The sequence below is a fragment of the Ovis aries genome, chromosome 3, assembly GCF_016772045.2.
Source record: "Ovis aries strain OAR_USU_Benz2616 breed Rambouillet chromosome 3, ARS-UI_Ramb_v3.0, whole genome shotgun sequence".
Classification (NCBI taxonomy): Eukaryota; Metazoa; Chordata; class Mammalia; order Artiodactyla; family Bovidae; genus Ovis; species Ovis aries.
Genome location: NC_056056.1, coordinates 10,894,531 through 10,920,542, shown reverse-complemented (window position 1 = coordinate 10,920,542; position 26,012 = coordinate 10,894,531). Strand labels below are relative to the sequence as shown.

At 39.7% G+C, this 26,012-nt stretch overlaps 1 protein-coding gene across 5 annotated transcripts in view; it reads right to left on the bottom strand.

Annotated features, from left to right (window-relative positions):
* The window catches only part of SCAI (suppressor of cancer cell invasion), a 116,745-nt gene that overhangs the window by 54,837 nt on the left and 35,896 nt on the right, over positions 1-26,012 (bottom strand). For 4 of the 5 annotated variants that reach the window (XR_006059083.2, XM_027966450.2, XM_042245707.2 and 1 more), the window contains one exon: positions 7,994-8,125. Coding sequence is in view for 4 of the 5 variants with exons in the window: in XM_027966450.2 (XP_027822251.1) it covers positions 7,994-8,125 (132 nt within the window). In the remaining variant the exon portion in view is untranslated. Of the gene's footprint in view, positions 1-7,993; positions 8,126-18,215; positions 18,580-26,012 lie in introns of those variants that run through there. The other variant, XM_042245706.2, reaches the window with a different exon arrangement.

Genomic DNA, 26,012 nt, shown 5'->3' with positions numbered 1-26,012 from the left:
GGCATTTAGTCCCCTGGGGACAAATAATTAGTGGCTATGGGCCTGTGCTATTTCAAAAGTCAAGGATACTACTGGTAGACACAGCTGCATATCCCAAATACATGTCTCAAGACGCTGCCTTATATAATCCCACTAAGTATTCCATCCTGCTTCGACAGTCTTAGTCACCATGGTAACTAGAACCCTGCAAGCGCTTAGGCTTTTGATCATTTTCTGACAGTCTTCAAAGCTATTTCTAACATCATTCTCACTTCATTACTACTGTAACTACATGCAAAAGCTATTATAAGCAAAACACCATTCATTTTATCCATTTCTCACTCTCTGGACTGTGTTTTCTTACACAATGAGTGGATAGAAGAGATTATTTATTATGTACATATTACAAGAAGGTACTTTCAGTCAGGAAAAATACTCCATTAAGATATTCATGGCTGGGAAAATGAAAAGGCTCTGACAACTTGGATGAATAGCTTAATATGTATATGGCAGAAAGATACACCTTCAAGAGTAAAGAGAAAGTTTATTGTATCCCAATAAGACAATATATAGAAACTCTAGCCTTGCATGCACTGAAACTCACTTTTTCACTCTGCTCATATACAGTTAAAAAGCCCAAAGGAGGGAATACAAAGGGGTTGCTGCTGTGCTGTACGTTCTATCATTCAAGTACAAGCCCCATGAATATGTTCAGTTTGCAAAGATTATACTTATATGTACTTTTCTGCAAGTGTATTACACTTCAATATACAAACTCAAGAAAGAAAAGAAAAAACACAAAGGAAAGTTAACCAAAAGACAGGCACTAACAGTGATGGGATGGTGGGCAACCAGAGGTGCCATGTTAAAAGCTGATGCTATTTTGACTAGACTCTACTTCACCGCTTTTCCCCAAGTTCCAAAGCTGGTAGCACAGAAGCACTACCAATATATTTCTTGTTCTCTGTAAGCACTGAGATCCTGTTTTCTATTCAGATCAACACAAATATGGGGGGCAAGGGCAAAAAAAGAACCCTTCTTTTAGTTATTCCCAAAGAATCTCTTCTATTTCAAAAGAAATGCACAAAAACTACATCAACACTTGAAAGCAGAAACATTTAATTTCCATAAATCAAAGAGCTTCTTTGGAGACTAGTGTGGGGAAGAATGCCACACATACCTCCAAGCTACCACCACAGGCAGCTAACACAGACCTACAGAACTGAGCAAGAGAGACCTCCCAATCGCTTTCAATCAAAGCCTAACACTGAACAGAACACTTGCATTTATACAAACAAGCACAGGAAATACACACACTCACATGCACCAGACACTGAGAAAATCAGTACCTAGAAAAAAGACCAAAAGCTGAGAGCAAAGAGTCCCCACGAAGAGTTAGTATGACTCACAGAATGGAATTCTGACAGAGTTTCTGATAAAGCAAGATCACGTAAAACATTTTCACAATTTGCTTTTTAAAATTTAACTGTATAGTGTGGTCGACTTTTCATTTTTATCTCCACCAACATCTTTTTAATAGTTCTAGGAAATTTCCTGGTGGTCCAGTGGCTAAGATGCCACACTCTCAATGCAGGGGGCCCAGCTTCAATCTCTGGTCAGGGAACTAGATCCCAAACGCAACTAAGGATCCCATGTGCTGCAACTAACACCAGGCGCAGCCAAATAAATAAATAATAGTTCTACATTATTCTGTGTGTGTGAAATGAAAGTTCTTTCAAATTGAAAAGAGTATTAATCTTTCAGTAAACTGCAGGCCTGCATTGCCACTAGCCACATCCCTCTCAACAGAACCCCAGGAACACAGACAGAATATATCTATGTTACTCATCTAAGATATATTTTTTGTAGAAAGAATTAAGGCTTGTTTAAAATGAAGGGAACCCTTCACACAAAACACTGCAAATAAATCCCTGGTGAATTTGCTTACCCACTTTTCTCAGTCAAAATGATACCATGAAATGATCACAGTAAGTCACAATAATAACACCCATTACCTTAACAGCTACAAAATTTTTTTCCTTGTGATGAGAAGCTTTAAGATCGACCATTTTAACAACTTTCAAATATACAACACAGTATCACTAAATAAGAGCCAAATCATTGGAAATGACCTTGATGCTAGGAAAGAGTGGAGGGCAAAAGGAGAAGGGGGCAAACAGAGGAGGAGATATTTGGCTAGCATCACCGACTTGATGGACATGAGTTGAGCAAACTCCCGGAGATAGTGAAGGACAGGGAAGCCTGGTGTGCTACAGTCCACAGGGTTGCAAAGAGTCAGAAAGCTTAGCAACTAAACAACAAAACCGTAAACTATAGTCTCCATGGTGTACATTACATCCCTATGATATACTTATGTGTGAATATAGCTGAAAGTTTGTACTTTCCAACCTCCTTCCCCCACTGCATGCATGCCCCCGTCTCCTGTCTCTGGCACAATCTCCAGTCTGTCCTCCGTATCCATGAGCTCAGCTGTTTCTTTTGCTTTTTGTTCTGGTTTTTGCTGTTGTTGTTTTCAGATTCTACGTAAAGTGAGATCGTATACTATTTGTCCTTCTCTGTGTGACTTACTTCACTTAAGCATAATGCCCTCAAGGTCTATCCAGGTTATCATAAATTCCAATGTTTCCTTAATTTTTAATGAAGAATATTCACACATATATATTCTACAACTTCTTTACCCATTCATCTGTTAATGGACACATTACTTCCATTTCTTGGCTATTATAAATAATGTTTCAGTGAACATGGGGGTGTATATAATTTTTCAAGTTAGTGTTTTCATTCTCTTTGCATAAATGTCTAGAAGGAGGATTGCTGGATGCTGCGGTAGTTTTAACTTTTAAAGGAACCTCTACACTGTTTTCTGTGGTTACTGTATCAATTTACATTCCCACCAACAGTGTGCAAGGGCTCCCATTCTCCACACTAACGTGTTATTTTTTGTCTTTTTGATAAGCCATTGTTTTTGTAAGCTGTTCTTACAGGTGTGAGGTGGTATCCTGTGTGGTTTTGATTTGCATTTTCCTGATGATTAACAATGTTCAGAGCCTTTTCATGTATCTGTTGGCCATCTGTATATATTTTTTTGGAAAAAGAACAAGTCAGATCCTCTGACCATTTTCTAATCGGACTGTTGGTTTTTTTGATATTGAGTTGTATGAAAAGATAAATCCCTGAATCCAATATTGTTTTAGGTGCTCAGGTGTTGCAGGAAGGGGGACCCATTCCAGGGCCCAAAAGGGGGCTCTTGTCTAACACTGGAAATGAACTGTCTGAGGAGACACACATGTTGAGAAAGCAAGAGACTCTTGGTGGGTAAGGGAACCCAGGAGGACTGCACTGCTCTGCCACGTGGCTTGCAGTCTCGGGTTTTATGGTGACAGGATTAATTTATGGGTTGTCTTTGGCCAATCATTCTGACTCAGAGTCCCTCCTGGATTGCTCAGCCAAGATGGACGCCAGCGAGAAGGATTCTGGGAGGTGGTAGGACATGTGGTGTCTCCCTTTTGACCTTTCCTGAACTCTTCCAGTCGGTGGTGGCTTATTAGATCGTGTTCCTTACTGGGACCTCCTGTCATTAAGTAACTCATGTAAATGGTTACTATGGTGCCTAGCCAGGGTGGGCAGTTTCAGTGTTTTTCCCCTAACACAAGAACTAAATTGAAAAAGGTATTCTAAGCTGCAGCCATGAAATTAAAAGACGCTTACTCCTTGGAAGAAAAGTTATGACTAACCTAGATAGCATATTCAAAAGCAGAGACATTACTTTGCTGACTAAGGTCCGTCTAGTCAAGGTTATGGTTTTTCCTGTGGTCATGTATGGATGTGAGAGTTGGACTGTGAAGAAGGCTGAGCACCGAAGAATTGATGCTTCTGAACTGTGGTGTTGGAGAAGACTCTTGAGAGTCCCTCGGACTGCAAGGAGAACCAACCAGTCCATTCTGAAGGAGATCAACCCTGGGATTTCTTTGGAAGGAATGATCCTGAAGCTGAAACTCCAATACTTTGGCCACCTCATGAGAACAGTTGACTCATTCGAAAAGACTCTGATGCTGGGAGGGATTGTGGGCAGGAGGAGAAGGGGACGACAGAGGATGAGATGGCTGGATGGCATCACGGACTCGATGGACGTGAGTCTGAGTGAACTCCGGGAGATGATGATGAACAGGGAGGCCTGGCGTGCTGCAATTCATGGGGTCACAAAGAGTCGGACATGACTGAGCGACTGAACTGAACTGAAGCATTATAATAAATTTCTCTGACAGTGAATAAACAGCCCTAAAGATTAGATCTCAATTTTTCCATGTATTAAGGTTTCCTCCTGTTTCCATAGACACAAGTTCACTCTGCAGTTAGTTTAAAAATAAATAAAACCTGTGTTATACCTGTGTTATGGCACTTTAAAAAAATCAAAATGAGGGAACTCCCTGACAGTCTAGGGGTTAAGACTCAGTGCTATCAGTGCCATAGGCAGGGGTTCAAGCCCTGATTAGGGAACTAAGATCCCAAAAGCCACAAGGTGCAGTCAAAACAAACGAACAAACAAAAAATAAAAATGGTAACAGGTCTGAGCGGGTAAAATATATTTACATAAGCAAAACATTGAAAAAGAAGGTGAAATAGAACAATTCATTTCTAGGCAACATATTTTTGGTATGTGGCCAAAGGATAAAGATGCAGCTGAAAGTGATTTATAAACTGTAGAGTGCTGTGTGGATATGTGTTCTGTCGTTACTATTACAGAAGCCGCAGGGTGACTGAGTCCAGTAGAGTCTCCAGCGGGAGACCACTTGAACTTTATGATTCATTTATGATTCAGAATCAGATCAGGAAAATAATTCTAAGACGAGAAATGCCACTGCTAAATTTAATATGCTTCTCAGACATACTAAAAAACAATTTCCGTTCACAAACACATCAAAATTTCTAGTGTCTGTCTTATTTGCATATATAGGTAGAAAAGTTAGTAAACTTTGGATCAAATACACAATATCTGTTTTTTTCAAAAGCAGTCTAGCAAAAACCACTGATACGAAATGCTAAGTTGAACATGCTGGGTGTATTATGGGAAAATTGAAGACATTTTCTAAAAATGCTGAGAAAACGAATAGAGATGAAAATCAAAAGAGGGTAGAGGTTCTAGGGGATTTAAACTGGAAATTCACTCTGAGCATTACAAGTATGAACAGGTAAGGAGAAACAAGGAACAAACAAAGGAAAAAAAATGAAAGAAATATAATCAACTGTAAAAATATGTTTTCTCACAAAGAAATGCCTACTATCTCATATCATATACAAAAGCTAACACAGAATGGTTCACATATCAAAGTGTAAGAGCTAAAACCACAAAACTATTAGAAGAAAACATTTCAGTGACCTCAGGTCAGGCAGTGATTTCTTAGCTGTGACACCAAAAGTACAAGTGATGAAAGAGAATGACAAGCTGGACTTTATTAAAATGAAAGCATTTGGGCTTCAGAGGACAGCATTAAGAAATTGATGAGATAACCACAGAATGGGAAAACATGTATCTGCAAATCATTACACATCACAAGGGACTTGTATGCACAATATATAGAAAATGACTACAATTTAAAAATAAAAAGATAAAATCTATCTGAAAAATGATCATAGGATTAGACTAAACATTTTCTCCAAATAAGACATAAAAATGCCCAATAAGCACATGACAAGATGCTCACATCGTTAGTCATTAGGGATATGTAAAACAAAGCCATAAGGAGATACCACTTCATACACACTAGGATGGCTATCATCATAAAGACAGACAAAAACAAGTGTTGGAGGATGTGGAGAAATTGGAACTCCATACATTGCTGGTGGTACAGCCTCCTTGGAAAAGTCTAGAAGTTTCTCTAACGGTTAGTGTACCATATGAACCAGCATTTTCACTCTGAGGTATATGTATTCAAGAGAACTGAAAACACACGTCCATGCAAAACCTTATACTCAAATGTTCATGCGGTATTACTCATAACAGCCAAAAAGTACAAATAAATGTTCAACAACTCATGACTGGATAAACAAATCTGTACCAGGGTATATTAATGTCTAATAAAAGGAACACAGTACTGATACATGTTACTACATAAAGGAAGGTGTCAGAGTTATTATAACAATGATAATGTTTTAAGAATTGAGAATAAGGAGTTTGAGAGGCACATGTCAGAAGTTATGGTAGGGATTTTCATGCAAACTTTTAAATGCTTTCTTATTCCTTAAATCTACCAATGCTTTAAGTTTTTTTACTGCCTTAAGAAGCAAGAACATGGAGATATGCAGGAAATTTGCTTAACAGATAGGGTAAATCTGACACTAGCATTGAGTAGACTGTGGCCATGGGCTTGAAGGGTTGGGTTTTATTTTTCTTTCTATTTTGCATTTTTATAATTCCTTCACAGATTATTTGAGGGCAGGGACTGTCAGTTTTATTTTCAAATTATCTATACCTAATATAGAATATGATACATACTGGAGGCTAAGTAAATGTTGAAAAAACAAGATAAACCTGGATAATGAAGCGGAACAAAGAAAAAAACTTTAAGTATGCAATTTAAAGTTCTACAACATTCTAGGAAAAAAAAAAAGACTTAAAACCTGGGCCTACAGGGGTTGTTTTTTGAATTATAATAGTGAAAGTAAATAATTCTTTAAAAAGATATAATTAATCTATAAAGCAAAAGAAAAAGCTGATCCCAAGGATCTCTTCTGTAGCACAAAAAGGCAGCAGCAGAGTGTAGGAATTAAAAGCACTGTCTTTGGAACCATTCATTTAACAAATGTTTGTGAAACACTTGTAATGGGCAAAACCCTGGCTTAGGCAGAAGAGAAACAGTGACACACAGGGTACTGGTCCTCGGGACATTTCATTGTAATGTAAAAAAAAAAATCATAAGCAATAAATAAGATAACTTGAAGTAGTGATGACTTTTATGGAGAAGATTAAATGAATACAGAGATGAGAGGGCAATTGAAAGCAGAGCTTTAGACAGGGTGGTCATGGAGGACTGATCTGATGACCCCATATTATCTTTCTGACTGTAAATGTTTTTTAAAGACAAATTCTTTAAAATAAACTCCTCCAGAACAATTCCAAATAGCAGAAAACAATTATAAACTATGTGAAAAGATTGCATTTTTATTCAGAAATAAACTGCAAATTAAAAATACCTCACTAAATACAACACTGTAAATCAACTATACTTCAACAAAAAATAATTAAACAAAAATAACTCACAATCTTTACAATTATTCACTCCCATAAAAAGTTTCCCCAAAAACCCCACAACTATTTATCCTTAGTATTTTACCTATAGAATGAAGTGTTAAGTCTGAAGTAAATCAGTATCTTAAGAATCTCATGAACTGAAAATATGGCTAAACAATTTAAATAACACAAAATGGTACAAAATTATTTACCTGCCACCCACAAGAATACACAATTACAGTCACGTTTTGACAAAAATGCATATAGCTTCTGCTACTAGTCAGCGTATGCACAACTAAAGGAAAGACACTATCTTGAAAAAACTCCATCATTACTTTAGTCATCATTACTTTAGATACTTTATCCTAAGAAAAAGAAAGGATAAAACAAGTAAGCAAATAACCAAGTACACAAAAAAGACGTAACAAAAGAGAGGCCCCAGGTTCACTTGCACATGCATCCCAGGCTCCTTAGATATTACAAAGTGTAAAATCAGATGTAGAACAGGTATGATGTGCAGTAATGTACACAAAACCATCTTAAAAAACAGCTCACTCAATCTGAGTAAAACAATATAAGATATACTCTTCTCCTATTGTTTTCTCGTTTGAGAACGAAACAACCACCACTAAAAACATAAGCATTTCTAGAACATATATTTATATAACATTTTATCCATAACTTTCAGAAACTTACCACACATCAGCCATGGGGAAAAAAAGATACAGAACTAGATAAAGTTTAAGGCATCAAGAGTCCACTGACCTTAACCCATTGAACAGTTGCTTAGATTTATCCAGAAGGTAACAAAAATCTGTCACTGTTTTCCTCTCTCCCTGTGGGATGTCATCTTCAGCACCTCCAGAGGACATGATTTCTTTAAGAGCAAATTCAGTTCTGCAAGAAAACATGTGTCCATTTATCAAGCAGGCAAAAATAAAAGAGAAATAGACCTTACATATATTATCTGATAGCATTTTTTTTTAAAGATAGAGACATCTTCTGATTACAATCAAATCATCCAAAAATTATAGGATGGTGCAGAACAATCTCATCTTGTGTACGGTAATCAAAATTGGTACATCCATATTAAAAAGCAGTTTTTATAATATTTTTCCATCCAATAAACATTATTTGAATGCCTAACATGTTTCAGGCACTCCTCTACATAGTTAAGAATAAAAAAAAATCCTTTAACCTATTTATCTATTTGATCCATTCTGTAATCCATCCTGGAAAAAAATCCTATTAATACAAATGGAAAACCCTTTGTCTCTAACGGGTTTATTTCAGTATCATAATATTTAAAAGCTATTAAGAAACTAAAAAAAAAAAAAGAGGAACTGGCTAAGTACGTCACAGAACATGAATGACTACACTCTATACCCTATCACTAACTTACAATTATACTTAAGGTGATAAGGCAATAATATATATATAGTTCATTATAAAAGAGATATAAAACCAGACGCACACACATACTCATCACTTACACATGCATATATTTTAAAGCTATTCACTACTGAATCCAAGCTATCTTCCTGTGTAATCAATCATGTAGCCAATTTAAAAACAGCAAGTTGCTAGATCATATATATAGCATGAACCTATTTTAAAGAAAACAAAAATCATTTGTGTTCACACACAGAAATCCCTGGGACAACAAAGGGAAATTCAGTCCCAGTACAGAGTGAAAAAATAGGCAGGGAAGACAAGGACCAGACACCAGAGTTGGGAGTTAGGGTGTGGTACAGTTATTTTGGCAAATATTTTTCCCTCCAACAGGCTCAGACAACTGTGGCTGCAAGGCAGGAAAACTGTCAGCAAGCCTAGATCTGTCGAGGGGCTGCAGGGTACCATGTGGGTGGCAGCGGAGTCAGATGGTGGGAAAGTAGTTTAGAACCTTGTGGGCGTCACTGGGTGGTCCCTACATGTTCACAAGTTTCCTCTTCCCACCACCTCTTTCTATATTCCATGCACTAGGTGGTCTTAATAAAGGGAAACAGACCCAGAAAAGTGCAGAGTCTGGGAAGGGATTCCATACTATAGTGACCCTGGGTAAGTCATCTCCCCCAAGCAACTCCCCTACCCTGGCTTTACTCTTTAAACCCAGAAAATGATGCACAAATTAGGCACAAACTGGGCTTTCTCCACCCCTCACAGAGTTCATGAGCCAAGGTGTCTATTATCCCCAGGACACAAGAGTTCACAAGAGAAAATCAGAAAATAAAAGTTCAAAATAAATTCAACAGGAAAGGATATCAGATACAAAGCAAGAAGAAACTATCACAATGAAGCAAATAAAAATACTGTGTATGAAAAACATAACCAAGGAAATACACTGAATAGATTGAAGAGCAGAAAGGATACAGCTGAACAAATTAATGAGCTAAAACACCACGTTTAAATTAATAAGACACCACCACGTCTTCTACTGTGCTAGAAGACATCAGAAAGAGATAACATACACAAAAGAAAATTGAAGAGATAGGGAATAGAGAAATGAAGGAATCGACATCCATATCACAGAATATATAGAAGAGAAAAAAGTATATGAAGGTGATGAAATACTAACAGAAATAAACTTCTATAAACTTTCCAGAATTAGAGAAAAATAAGACCTCAAACTAAAAGGACTTGAAGAATGTTAAAGAAAAAAAGAAAGAGAGAAAAAACCCCACAGCCAGAAACATTAAAGTGAAACTTAAGAATCTAGAGAGGCCCTCTCTCATTCCCAGACAGTCCAGTCCTACAGCCTGAGGTAGGGCAGAGGACAGCAGATAACCACACAGAGGGTGGCCTGCTGGATATCAGAGCACTGACTGCGAGGAGACCATCCACATCCATGCTAAGGGCCGGCCTGCATGGGATGATGGAGCCTGGGAGCACCGAGGAGTGTTACTGTGAGGGGGGGACTGGCCGGGGGAATGAGAGCCTGAGCAGGGTTAGGAGGGCATCTCCACATGGAAGAGTTCAAAGGTGGAAAGAGATTTGTTGTACACAGGGGATTCATCCAAGAAGAGAATCTAGGGACTTCCCTGGCGGTCCAGAGGTTAAGTATCTGCCTTGCAATGCAGAGGATAACGATTCAGTCCTTGATGGGAGAACTAAGGTCCCACAGGCTGTGAAGCAGCTAAGCCCGCATGCTGCAACCAGAGAGCCCGGGGAGGCCGTAACAAAAGATCCCACGTGATGCAGCAAAGGTCCCTCCTGCTGCCACTGAGATCCGACACAGCCAAATAAATAAAATTTACAAAGAAAAAAGAAGAGAAAATCTATCAGGGAAAAGGGGACCCAGAGCTCTCTCTGTAAGACAAAGGAAACACAAACAGGGAAAGGGAAAAGGTTACAATAAACACTGGGGGTTGAAGCTGGAGGTACCAGTGAACTAATGGATTTTTGAAAGGAGAGACATATCTCTGGTCTTTGCTTAAGCACATCCTGTGTGTGGTTTGCGTGCTTTCAGAGAGAGAGGAAGGCCCTTCCAATGCATGACAGACTGGCTACACAGACAGACTAGAGACTAATGAAAATGAACGCACTACAACCACCTGCAATAATATGGATGGATCCAGCATAATGCTGAGTGAAAAGCAGCAGACCCAAAAGAACATCTATCATGTGACTCCAGTACACAAGGCACAAAACAGGTAAAGCTAGAGTTAAGGTACTGACACGCTGATCAGGAGTGGTTACTTTCAGCCAGGAGGGAGGAAATAAGAGGGATGCTAAAGATATTTTATTTCTTGACCTGGAGTTAACACTGTGAAAATTCACTGAGCCATACATTTATTATGCACAAGAAAAGGAAGAAGGAGCAGAAACACCTGACTCAGGTGGTTTCAGAAGTGAGTTTTATCAAATGCTTAAAAAATGTAACACTGAACACACTTCCCTTCCAGCATTCATTTTAATAAAGCTAACACAATCTTGACACCAAGGGTTAATAGAAGAGCAATACAAAAGAGCAAAATTATAAGACAAAGTCCATATGATATGAACCAGTTGTCATTGTCTCCAATGTTTGTGATATTAATAAACCATGGATAATTGAAATTTTAATATAAAGTATTGAACACAATTTCACTGGTTTACTACAAAGTAGATGGCAAATTCAGACTTATGAATGAAATATATACATATCTATATCAATTATGGGAGGGAAAATCCATATGGTAATCTGTAAATAAGGCTAGTTCTATAAACGTTTATGGAAGCATATGTATAAATATACCACATGGGTAACAATAAATGCAGAGACAAAGAAAAGGACATATTTTGTTATGGGCTGAACTGTGCCACCAACCAAAGATATGTTGCAGTCCTTACCCCTTGTACCTGTCAATGTGAACTTATTTGAAAACCGTATGTTTGGAGATACAATTAAGATGTAAGTTAACATGAGGCCCTATTGGAACAGAGAGAGCCTTTCATCCAACATGGCTGGTGCTTTTATAAGGTGAGGAAAAGAGATGCAGAGACACTCACAGAGAGGAGAATGGCATGCAGAGTCACAGACAGAGGGAAGAGAGCCAAATGAAGAAAGAGACAGACAGAGACTGGATTACACAGCTATTAATACAAGCTGAAGAACTGATGCTTTTGAACTGTGGTGTTGGAGAAGACTCTTGAGAGTCCCTTGGACTGCAAGGAGATCCAACCAGTCCATCCTAAAAGAACTTAGTCCTGAATATCCACTGGAAGGACTGATGCTGAAGCTGAAGCTCCAATACTTTGGCCACCTGATGTGAAGAACTGACTCATCTGAAAAGACCCTGATGCTGGAAAAGATTGAAGGCGGGAGGAGAAGGGGACAACAGAGGATGAGATGGTTGGATGGCATCACCGACTTGATGTACGTAAGTTTGAGCAGGTTCCACGAGCTGGTGATGGACAGGGAGGCCTTGCGTGCTGCAGTCAGTGGGGTCGCAAAGAGTTGGACACAACTGAGTGACTGAACTGACTGAATACAAGCCAAGGATTCACCAGAAGTGAGGCAGGACGCATGGTACAGATTCTCCCTCTGAGCTTCTACAAAGGAACCTATTTTGCCAATCCCCTGATTTTGGACTGATGGCCTCCTGCATGTAAGAACACAAGCGCCTTGTTTCAAGCCACGAGTTTGGGAGGTGGTTTGTTACAGCAGCCCTGGGACCCCAATCCCTACACAGCACAGTCCTAACATGATAACATGGGCACAAGAAGCAAACAGCACAGATGCTCAAAGACCTAAGCACAGAGCATCTGGCAAATTATGGACCTGCTTTGTTTAAAATTTCTTTTTATAGGAAGTCTTGACAAAGCTACAAGAGAAACTGCTACTCTGGATTTCCCTCTAAGTAAACAGTGGGCAATATGAAAGCATGAAGGAAATGCGGAGAGAAAATGACAGGAACACATTATAACAGGGAGCAACAGCAGTGGAAGGGCCCCAGGCTCAGATAAAAGAGGCGATCCTGTTCCAAACATTTTCTAACTTTGTGACTGTAAACACACAAGTAACTTTAGCTAACACTTAGAGTTTCAGGTTTTTAATTCACAAAAAGAACCAATTTACACTTGTTCTGCCTACCTCAGATAGCTGTTGTGAAAGACAGCTGTGAAAGAAGTCTGAAAACACTATATAATGTATAACATCACCATCATTATTCTGCAGCTTAGTGATGTTTCAAAAAGATAGGAAATGACCCTGTGATTAGACTTAAAAGGGACATAGGCCCACAGGAGAATGGAAGTACACAGGAAGTGAAACCAAAATATAATAAAAAGATTTATTCTGACAAAGCAGAGAAGATACTTATAGAAATCGCATGGTAGGAAAGAGATCATTTTCTTATGCATTCAGATTTTTTAAGAAGGTAAAAGACAGGAAATGGTTACATAATTAAGCATCAGTATTTTTCTGATGTCTCAGAAAAGAAACACAAGTACATTTTCTCAGCTATAAAAATGGAATATTAATAATTGCTTCCTCATAAAGCTGTTGGACAATAAAATGAACTAATGGATATAAGACTGCCCTGTGAATTATAATGTACTGTAAAATTGTTACAAATGCACTCAAAACAGAGTATAAATTGAAAAAGACCAAGTACAAATAAATGTTGAATGTGTTTATGTGGGGGTGATGATAATGGTTTTGCTACATTCAATGAAAAAGGAACAAGAAGCTTGGTGCAGACGGCATTGCTATATATAATAGGAACCAGGGTGCAAAGCACTTTCATCTATCAAAGAGAGCAGAAAAATATCCTAAATTATATACAAATTACTTTCTGAGGACTATTTTTTCTGACTTATTCCAACATGTGATAGTAGTTATATTCTAAGCTATAAATAACAACTGTAAGAGAAATGCGCAGGTACCAAGCTTCTCATGGTTCAGTACAGATAGAAATTGGATGAACTGAGGGCAAAGAGAGGTTAAGAAAAAAAGCCAAGGGAGTGAGGCCATGGAACAGTGGTGATGCACTTACACAGAACCAGAAGGCCATTTGTAAGATATTGTCCAGGAGGCTACAAAGATACCATTTTGCCTGCCAAATGCAGAGAAACTGAAGTGTTTACCTAATATGTACGCATACGAAAATTCCAGTACTTATTTAACTGGGACACAGCACACAGCCTAACAAACAGGAAAGGAAGTCAGCCGCTCAGGCAGCCATCTTAAAAAAAACAACCATCAACAAGATACATGTAACAAATTATCGGTGAAGCTAATGGGCCAAGAAACACAAAACTATACAAAATGAAAGAAACAAATATTTATACCCTGGAGAATGATGTGAGGAAACACAACTTGAAGCAGCCTGAGGCTAATAAATCATAAAAACTGTCTTTGGTGGAAAACCCACAGAGGCAGCAGTCAGATACAACGCAGCTTGATGTAAATAGTCACTTATCCACAACACAAAAACTCAAGAGGAAGCAAGACGTTCAGGCAAGAGTCTCAATCACTGGCTAATGTACTCCTCCTAATCAGGGCACTACTCCTATTCAATAGGTAAAGAAGTGCAGGCCACACAGACTTTTCCTTCTTAATCACAAAGCTGGCAGGAGTCAAAGGTCATGGAGGTAGGAAGCTAAAAATGGGTACTATAGAAATCATTTGAGGCCACCCAAAACCCAACATCTCAGCATATCTGAGAGAAGACTGTTAGACAAGCAAATGTTAGTCATGGCTACCTGATCTGTATTGTAATATGAAGACTTTTTTAAAAACATCAAAAGATACTGGTGATTTATACTGTAACAATTTTGCTTTCCTAAATTGCATTTTTTACCCGCAATAAGCTGGAAGCAGAGGAAAGAAAATAATAAACTTTTCAACAAAAGAGGAAGTTATTGTTTCTTTCAGCAATAACTGGAGATATATATATATATGTAATAAATATGTTACAACTTTAATGAGTTATGACTTTGGTTATCTGATCATCACATCAAAGAATGAGTGAAATTCCTAGACTTTTGAAAAGGGAAAAAGTAGAAGCAGTGACATTTTATTTTCTTGGGCTCCAAAATCACTGTGGACAGTGACTGCAGCCGTGATATTAAAAGACGCTAGCTCCTTGGAAGGAAAGCTATGACAAGCTTAGACAGTGTATTAAAAGCAGAGACATCACTGACAAAAGTCGCTCAGGCAGCCATCTAGAAAGAACAACTAGCAACAAGTGGCTAAGGAGAACTATGAAGAAAACACAACGGAGAGTGCGACAAGGGGCTAATTGCAGGCAGGTTCTTTACCAGGGAAGCCCCAGCTCCTCATAAATAAATGTAAATAGGATTCATGGCTACTGCTTTTCAAGCACTACATAAAAGCAGCAGAGCAGAGACTGGAATCCAGATACTCGTTTCCCAAGGCCAGTATCTGGTGGGCGCCAAACCCACCCACTGCAGGTGCAGGGATGCATTTTTCTGATTGACCAATCTACCCAGAAAGACAACTGTAAGAGGGATGCCCAGGTACCAAATTTCTCAGGCCCTTCTTCCAGACTAATGACAAACCGAGACAGCGTATTAAAGAGAGATTGATTTTTTCTTTCTTTTTGGCCATGCCACATGGCTTGTGGCATCTTAGTTTCCTAACCAGGCATCAAACCCGGGTCCCAGCAGTGAAAGCTCCCAAGTCCTAACCACTGGACCACCAGGCAATTCCCAAGACTGCCCTTTTCTAATCTGCACATAGGTTCCAAGGAAACCCCTTGGAGCTCCCTCCTCCTATAGGACTTTCATTTAGAACAATTTATTGGATCTACAATCATCAAAGTGGTGTTAATATGCCTGTCAACTGAAAAATGGAAATAGACTAATTATGTTAAACTAGATTCTATAATGATATTCATTAACAAAGAGCTATAATGTGAGACAATCACAACTTTCATTGTTCCTCTTCATTTTGATAAAAATTTTAATCTAGTAAGTTAACATGAGGCTGGGTGATATATACTGGATCTGGACTCTGAAGACCCAAGTCTCAACTGTGCCATTTTCCCCAAGTCATTCAGCTGGCAGTTTAACCTAACTTCAGATTACTCACTTGTAAGGTAAGGATAACAAATATTGCCCTATCTCACCACTGTGAGAAATTCTGTTCAAATGGAAATACTTTTTATTTTTTTATTTTTTTAATTTTAATATCTTTAATTCTTGCATGCTTATTAAGACATCAAGTAAAAAGAAAAAGCAAATACAATTATATTAAAATAAAAATAGACACTGGTATTAGAGGAAAAAAATCCTGTATATATATGAATAGACAGTAAACGCTAAAGGTTTTTTTAAAAAAATCAAATAACATCAGGCTTCCATATTTTAAAAAATCAAAATCTTTGCTGCTGAGGCACTCCCTCTGTCCTCACTGCTTCCAACCCACCTGGAGGGTCCATGTGCCATGACGATGATAGTGATGTCACAAAAACAGAGCAACATTGCTGACTGAGGGTTTCCATGAGAGGATCAAGTGTCAAACTGATCTGAGTCCTCTCATTTGGGCTGATCAAATCTTATTCTTCTACAGCCCCCTACTCTTGCCAAATTTCAGGTCTGGATGCAGCAATTTTTTTTTTTTTTAGCCAATTTAGAAGTCATTAGACTGACTTATGTGTCTCCATCTTCTCAAAATGTTCCTGATCAACACTGTCAGAAACTTTTTTTCTTTGAACTCTAACTTACTCTCATATTATAGCTCAGCTGCCAGATACCAGTTATTCATCTACACTCACTAAATTGTAAGGGACTTGAAAGCAGTCACTGTCTGAAATCTCTTTCCTCAAAGCACCTTGTGCAAGGGCTTTGAATATTGTCCCCACACAACTCCAGAAAATGAACTGATCAAAGGTAGGTGTGTGCTGTATGTCAGGCCCTGTTCTGGGTGCTGGAGGGTGGAGGGGTGGTGGTGGTGGTGGTGTGTGTGGGGGTGGGGGTGGTGGTGGTGGTGGTGGTGGTGGTGGTGTGTGTGTGTGTGTGTGTGTGTGTATGTGTAAATTTAAGATACCCAAGATGACCAGAAGAAAGAAAGAAAAAGGTGACTGCTGCAGAGACTTAAGAATCTGCAAGAGCTGGAGTTGCTCATCCCGTGAGCATCAAGAATGCCAAACAGGTGGCACCCAGAGAATGAAGGTAAATGTTCACTCTTCTGAGAAAAAGTTTATAATCAGATTGTTGTAGTGGTACAAGTATATTGTGAAGACAAGGAGATCCCTCAAATTCCCTAATGCTTCACCAGACTTCTGATGTAAAGATATGCAGATTAACAGGAGACTGACTTCTAATACATCAGCATGTGTTCTACAAAGATATATTTGGGTCCAGCATGGAGGCGACATAGCAGAGCAGTTAAGGACACTGGTGCTGAACTGCCTGTGCTTAGATCCTGGCTCTGTCACTAAGTACGCAAATAGAGCTGCATGACATTAGCCGAGTTACTCAACCTCTTTATGCCCCAACTTCTCCATATGTATAATGTGGACGAAAAAGGATCCACCTCTTCAGGATTTCATGAGGATTAAATGAGAATGCATGTAAATAAACTGTTCCAAAGAGAGCCAAGGGAAAGTCGCTCAGTCGTATCTGACTCTTTGCGACCGCATGGACTGTAGCCTACCAGGCTTCTCAGTCCATGGGATTTTCCAGACAAGAGTACTGGAGTGGGTTGCCATTTCCTTCTCCAGGGGATCTTCCCGACCCAGGGATCGAACCCGGGTCTCCCACACTGTAGGCAGATGCTTTACTCACTGAGCCACCAGGGAAGCCCAAGAAGAAAGGCTAGCCAGGCACACATTAAATGCCTTTATCGTAGGATGACCATTTAATTTACCATCTAAACTGGGACAATCTGGTGAATGAAAAGGGACGACATCAAGACTGCAAAAACTTAGACTGCATCAGGCAAACCAGGACATATGGTCATGCCATGAGTTAAGTGTTAAACCAGAGACTGTGGCTGGAGGAAGCAGAGCTCCTTGCTTTGCCTCTTTACATGGAGGTCACCCACAGACGCAGATATCAAAGGTACCTGAATTAGAGTCACCTACAGTCAATAGGCACATTATTGTTTAGCTGCTACGTCACGTCCAGCTCTTTTGCGACCCCACAGGCTATAGACCTCCACACTCTTCTGTCCATGGGGTGTCTCAGGCAAGAACACTGGAGTGGGTTGCCACTTCCTTCTCCTGAGGATCTTCCCACTCAGGGGTCAAACCTGCATTTCCTGCACTGGCAAGTGATTCTTTACTACTGAGCTACCTCCCTGCTTCACCTCTTTGCATGGAGGCCGCCCACAGATTCAGATACCAAAGGTTAACAACTGAATTAGAGTCACCGATAGTCAACATGCACATATGCTGAAGCTAAATGAGCATACTCAGTTTTTCATTGTAAATGGTTTCAATGGTAATATACCAATCAATATCGGCACAACCCTCAAGATGAATAACAAGCATCCAACAAATACCGAGGACATGATAATGGCAACAAGCAGAAAGGTTACCTTGCTTGTTAGGTAAGGTAAGCTGTAAGGTAAGACTTGCTCCTAGCCCTCAAGAAGCTAACCACCAGTTAAATGATCCCTGCAGGTAGCTTCCTCCACTCGTCCCCAGAGGCCACCGCTATAGCAAACACACCAAGGCAGGAAGCAATCTCAGAGAAATACTGAAAAAGATGAAAAGACGACTTGAAAAATAAACACAGCAAAAGAGAGAAATAAAGTATTTCATTATTTTACATGGCATTGCCAAATAGTTTAAGACATTCTTCAAAGGAAAAACAAAATCCACAAGAAAATGTTTGTGGCAGATAGCTTATGTTTTGGCCTACGCAGCACCCACTTCTTTCTTTGCACAATTACCGCTCTTCCATTACATGAGATCTCATTAGAAACAAAAAAAACCCAATTTGGAAGAAAACATAATTCAAGAGAGAGAGAGAAGGAGAAGGAGAGAAAATGAATCAGGGAAATTAAGCGTGCCTGATAATGTCTAATGTCTCAAAAAAAAAAAGAGTTATCATGTTTTAGAGACAGGTATTGAAACATTTATAGATGAAATGATGTGATGTCTGGGATGTGCTTCAAAATATTCAGGGTCAGGGAAGTGGGTGTGGATACAGATGAAGTAAGATTGGCTATGAATTCATCATTATTGAAGCTAAGTGATAAGTATACTGGAGTTAATTATTCTATTCCATTTAAAATTTTCCCTAGATTTAAAATTTTTCAAAAAAAAACCATTTAGTTTACACACAGTATGGCCTTAATTTTATAAAAGTACGTCTCTTTTTCTTTCCAGATAGCATGGAAAGCTATCTGGGCTAATGTTCACCTCGTGTCAATGATTCCTGCATGGTGAGATCTGGGACAGCTTCGTCACTTTCAACCTTGAATTTTCTACACTGTTTGAACTCAAAGTAATAATTATGCATTACTTCCCCCAAAATAATGGAGTGATATCGCTTAAATCAAAAGCCTAAAGTCAAATGTGACAACAAATATGTTAACACTGGTTAAATTTGGTGTATGGATCATTATTTTCTATTTGTATTTTCTGTATTACTTTTAATGTAAACATTAATCAAGTACTTGTGAAGATTCTCTAACATAGGTTTCTCAACCTTGGCACTACGAACATCTGGGGCCAAATGATTCTTTGTTGTGGGTGGCTTTCTTGTGCACTCTCGAGTGTTTAGCTGCATTCCTGGCCTGTACCCACTAGATACAGTAGCACCACTACACCCTTCCTGTCGTGACAACTGCAAACACCTGTGAAGTGAAGTGAAGTGAAGTCGCTCAGTCGTGTCTGACTCTTTGCGACCCCATGGACGGAGTATCCTGCACCAGGCTCCTCCATCCATGGGATTTCTCCAGGCAAGAGTACTGGAGTGGGTTGCCATTTCCTTCTCCAGGAAATCTTCCCGACCCAGGGATCGAACCCAGGTCTCCCACATTGTGGACAGACACTTTACCGTCTGAGCCGCAAACACCTGTGGGCATTACCAAATGTGCTCTGGAAGGTAAAATCACCCCTAAGAACCATTGCTCTAACCTACCATGTAACAGCCTAAGCATTCTCCATTCTGCAAAACACAAATTCCCCAATCCTTAGATATAGCCTGCATATCTAAAAATAATCTTCAACATTGTATCATTGCTCTCTTACTCTAAATACTGGTAGTTCAGACTACCTCAAGTAGATAAACCAGTTTTGCTGCTGCACATTTAGTGATTCAATAAACATTATACTACTTTTGACACTTATTTAGCTCCAAAGCCTGAAACTAAAAGCCTCAGGCTATATATAGTACTAAAACCTTCAAGAATATGGGGAAAAAAGCATTAAAAGGTTACATAATCCAATCTTCTTAAAATTGACTTCCCAACCTTTGGTCAAACTAAACAGTTCCCAAACATGCCCCAAGGGAGACTAACTCACACAAAGATGAAAGCTTAAAGAATAATACAACTATTACCTCAACTATCACCTTCTCAATGAGATCTGCAGACCAGAAACATCAGCATCACAGCACAGCTCATCAGAAATGCAGAATCCCAGGCTGCCTCTCAGACCTACTAAATCAGAATCTGCATTTTTAAAAGCTCCCCAAGTGATATATACACACATTAAGTATGAGAAGCAGTGATCTAGCTTTATAAAAACTTCCTCAAAGCTGAAGCTTAGAAGGCTATATTCTTGTAATACAGAGAACAAGTTTCTTATACTTAGGGAGATGAAAGAAGAACAGTATGATTACAAAACAGTAACAGGGTAAATCCCTCCCAGCAGCAGGGTCTTTTCCAATGAGTTGGTTCTTCCTATCAGAAGGTCAAAGTATTGGGGCTTCAGCATAAGGCAAAAGCAGAAGGGGGCATCGGAGAATGAGATGGTTAGATAATATCACTGACTCAACGGGCGTGAATCTGAGCAAATTCTGGGAGACAGCGGAGGAGAGAAGAGCCTGGTGGGCTGCAGTCCATGGGGTCGGATATAACTTAGCAACTGAACAACAGCAACACAGGGTGAAAGAAAAATGAATGGAATCCACCTCTATCACTCCCCTCAAAAAAAAAAAAAAAAAACTATCTGGATTCTTTACCACTGAGCCACCTGGGAAGCCTAATCTTATGAAACTAATCTCAAAGCCTTATTTTAAAATCAAGCTGAGAAATTCAAATAGTAATCTATAATGGAAATCTTATATTAAGACAGACGAACTTTGTCCTTGAAAAGAAATAGCTCATCTGAATAACATAAAGCTACAGTTCCTAAAGTGAAAGTGAAGTCGCTCAGTCGTGTCCAACTCTTTGCGACCCCATGGACTGTAGCCTACCAGGCTCCTCCCTCCATGGGCTTCTCCAGGCAAGAGTACTGGAGTGGGTTGCCATTTCCTTCTCCAGGGGATCTTCCTGACCCAGGGATTGAACCCGGGTCTCCTGCATTCCAGGCAGACGCTTTAACCTCTGATTATCCCAGAATATTTATTTTTTTAAAAATAAAGATTTCTGGAACCTACTTCCAGATATCATGATTAAAAACAGCTGGGATTTCCTTTTTTTTTTTTTTAATTGTTTGAGCCATTTCTGATGATTAGTTCCACTTAAAAATCACTGTCTTAGGAGGATTTTTTTTAAAAGATACCATTTTCTTTCTCATTACATTTTTAAATAATGGGTATGCATTTGGCCTATTTCAATAACCACTATATTATAAGAGAACAAAGAAGGGGACTAATGAGTCCTGGGGGAAAAAGTTTAGAAAGTGAGAAAGTGAGATTCAGTTCAGTTCAGTTCAGTCGCTCAGTCGTGTCCGACTCTTCGCGACCCCATGAATCACAGCACGCCAGGCCTCCCTGTCCATCACCAACTCCCAGAGTTCACTCAGACTCACGTCCATCGAGTCAGTGATGCCATCCAGCCATCTCATCCTCGGTCGTCCCCTTCTCCTCCTGCCCCCAATCCCTCCCAGCATCAGAGTCTTTTCCAGTGAGTCAACTCTTCACATGAGGTGGCCAAAGTACTGGAGTTTCATTAGGTGATGTCAATTCACCACACCTAGAAAAAAGGTTGGTGAGCTCGTCAGCAATTGTGTAGTGGCCTGGAAGAAAGGAATCATTTCTAAGTGTCCAGACGTGAACTCACTTCTAGAATGACTACAGCTAGCAACCTCCTTTAGCAACTCAGTGTGCGTAGTGGAGCTTAGAAGATTTTTCTTAATGAATTAAGGATTTTATGAAATACCTACTAGATTTGTTACACTACTCTGTGCAAGATAAGACTGCATCAAAGCCTCTAGAAAGGTATGGAACTTAGAAGAAAAAGAAGGAAGAGAAGTAGGAAAAGAGGAGGAGAAAAGGGGAGGAAAAAGGACGAAAAGGAAGAATTTTTCCCCAAAAAAGAATTTCAATAGCAACTGAGTGGGCTACGTCATGAATCTGTCCATTTCTTTTTCTCTCTGTTGTCACTATCCTAATCTAAATCAATATCATTTATACTGCAGTCTCACAACTGGTTCTCCCCACTTCTACTACTGAACTCCTTACTGCCTTCTTGATCAAAGAGCCAGAGTAATCATTTAAAGTTCCCTGAGATAGAGCCAGACCCAGAAATCACTAAGTTCAGAAGTCATTCCTACAACAGGTGCACAGGCAGGGTTCAGAAGGGTGGCAGCAGTGCCCGTCTTAGTCCACCTGGACTCCTACAAGAAAATATCAGACTGGATGGTTTATAAACAGCAGACATCTATTTCTCACGGGGCTGGAGGCTGGAAGTCTGAGACAAGGGTGCCAGCATGGCTGGTTGAGGACTCTCCTGGGTGCACACTTCCTGCAGCATCCTCACACTTGGAAAGGCGCTAAGGGATCTCTCTGCGGCCCGTTTTACAAGGCACTAACCCGTGAGGTCCCACTCTCACGACAGAGGCACCTCCCAAAGGTGCCACCTACTAATACCACCTTTGGGGGTTAGGATTTGAATGCATGTATTTTAGGGGCACACACTCAGATTGTTACAGTATCACTAAGCATACAGCTCTCTTCAGGTGGTATGACTTTGGCAGTAATTCCAGGCCTTTAGACAAAGTCTCTTGTTCCTGCCTGTTTTCTGAACTAGATCCTCCAGTCTTTTCATCAAATGCTATGAAGTACTTGACAATCTTCCAATAAATTCCTTTTCTGCATAAGCTGGCTGGAATCAGAACCTGTAATTCTCAACCAAGAAAACTTTCTGGAACAATGCCGTGCCTTTTTCCTTTATAAAATGACCTGTCACTAAGTTTAGCCTTCCAAAAATGGGTATAATTAAAAAGCTGACATTCTAAATACCATGCAGGTCACTAATCTCCTGAAAACAGCTTTCAAAATGAACAATTCCCATTTTATTACTTGATTAAACACCTACTCTGAGCTTGCATCTGGTCAGCTAACTATGGCTGAAGAAAAACAGACAATCAAGCTGACTGGTCTCATTTTCAATTTATGACCTCAAACCGGGCACTCCACTAGATTTCCCGAGTCCACTCACCATTTACTTCTCAACAGCATTATGCCACACCTTCTCCTTGCTCCTCAACATCCAACAGCACATCCCCATCCTCACTTTGCAGCTGATGGCAAATGTTCTATATTTCACCGAAAAAAGAGGCGATCAGGAAAGTACGGTTCCACAGACTTTCAAACACATCTGCACCAACCTACTTGCACCTGTAACCATACACGTTTCTCAGTCTTCCCTTCTATTACCTTGACTGAACTGCACTCATCTCTATTTATGTGTTAGCTTTCATATCCCTATTATTGTTTAAGGACATCAGCCCAGCAACTGTTCTCTTTCTGCAGCATCACCAATCACGCCTTCTAAACTGCAAAACTGTTATCATTACCTCCCAACTTAAAAATTCTCAGCCAAAGCAATCTAAAGAGAGAAGAACAAATCTGGAGCATCATGCACTTCTAGTTTCCAACTACATTAAAAATCTATAGTAATTAAAACAGTATGGAATTTGGCATAAAAACAGACACATATGTCAAAAGAACAGAGAGCCCAGAAATAAACCCACACACATATGGCGCACACACACACACACACACACACACACACACACACACACATTCCTTATGACAAAGCAGCCAAGAGTGAATAATGGGAAAAGAAGAGTCTCTTTAACATATAGTGTTGAGAAAATTCAACAGCCATATGCGCAAGAATGAAACTTGACCACTACCTTACACCATACACAAAAATCAACTCAAAATGGATTAGACTTGAACATAAGACCTGAAACCATAAAATTCCTAGAAGATAACATACGCAGTAACTCCTTGACATAGGTCTTGGTGATGATTATTTGAATCTGACATGAAAAACAAAAGCAACAAAAACAAAATTAAACAAGTGGGACTATATCAAGCTGAAAAGCTTCTGCACGGCAAAGGAAACCATTAAGAAAATGAAAAGGCAAATGGGAGAAAATATTTGCAAACCATATATCTGCTAAGGGGCTAATATCCAAAATTAGAGAGAACTCATACAACTCAATAGCAAAAAAAAAAAAAAGTGATTATAAAATGGGCAGAAAATCTGAACAGACTTTTTTCCAAGGAAGACCATGGCTAATAAGTATATGAAAAGATGTCCTCATCAGGGGGAGAAGGAAATGGCAACCCACTCTAGTATCCTTGCCTGGAGAATCCCAGGGACAGCGAAGCCTGGTGGGCTGCCGTCTATGGGGTCACACAGAGTCAGACACGACTGAAGCGACTTGGCGGCAGCAGCAGCAGCAGCCCTCATCAGGGAAGTACAAATCAAAACCACAATGAGATATCACTTATCATCTGTTAAAATGACTATCAAAAAGACAAGAAATAACAAGTACTGATGAAGATACGGAGAAATGGGGAGCCTTGTGTACTGTTCGTGGGAATGTAAATAAGTGCAGCTACTATGAAAAACAGTACAGATGTTCCCAAAAAACTAAAAAATAGAACTACCATATTATCTAGCAATTCCATATCTGAGTATTCATCCAAAAGAAACAAAAACACCAACTCAAAAAGATATACGCACCCCTGTGTTCACTGCAGCATTTTCTACGATGGTCTAGACATGAAAGCAACCTAAGCACCTGCCGATGGATGGGTGGATAAAGAACTGTGGTGTATGTATACACACAACTGATCATTATTCAACTATAAAAAAACAGAAAGGATTTTGCCATTGGTGACAACATGAACGGACATCGAAAGCATCATGCTAAGTGAAACATGTCAACCAAAGAGACAGCCCAATGCAGAACAATTCCAAAAGGCCACTCTAGCTCCAGAGCTCCCTGTGGAGGCAGCCTACATGTGGTTTAGGACTACATCACAGTTCAACTTCTCTACTTGCCAAACCCTAACTCTCTCCTATTTCTTCCACAGGTGCTGAACATCTGGACACTCCTTAACATCCCATAGATTATACTCTGTCTCAAATTCTGCTTCCAGGAGACCCCAACCTGTGACAGTTACAAGAAAAGACAGATGCTTGCTGCTGAAACTAAAAAAAAAAGAACAAGTCAAAAAACCACATCCTATGAAGTAGAAATGAACATCCTTGTAATAGGCCTATAAAATGCATTCTCTCCTCCTACAGAAAAGGCTGCATAATAAGACTCCTCTATTTTCAACAGAGCATAAGGTCAACCGTAAAAACTACTATTCTGGGTATCCAGTTAAATGGCAACCCACTCCAGTATCCTTGCCTGGAAAATCTCATGGACAGAGGAACCTGGTGGATTGCAGTCCATGGGGTTGCAAAGAGTTGGGCACAACTGAGCGACTAACACACACACACACAATCAAGTTATGGCCAATCTGATTTGAGCTGAAGTGATGTGTATAACCTCCAGAACTTGTCCTTAGAGGAAGTAATGTGCCTTCTACCTCTGATCTTTCTCCTTTTTGTGAACAGGAATATGGACAAAATGTTCAGCATCTTGGACCATGTATGCAGGCAATAACCCGGTGATGCTAGGGCAACAAAGCAAAAGGAGCCTGGAACCCTGTGGCGCTACCACACTAGCCCTGGACTGTTTATGCAGGATTACTGTATCAGAAAGAACTCTCCAGCTTGTTTAAACTTCTGTAACTTGAGTGACAGCTCACCTGCTTTCATTCCTCTATTTATATCTCCCCTAACCCGGTGCTCTCATTCCCAACAGCCAGCACCTGCAGGTCTTGCAGGAGGGCTACTCTCAGGCTGCCCACACGTTTATCCACTTCTCCCCATCAGGACGGGTCCTTCCGCAATGACGGACGGGGA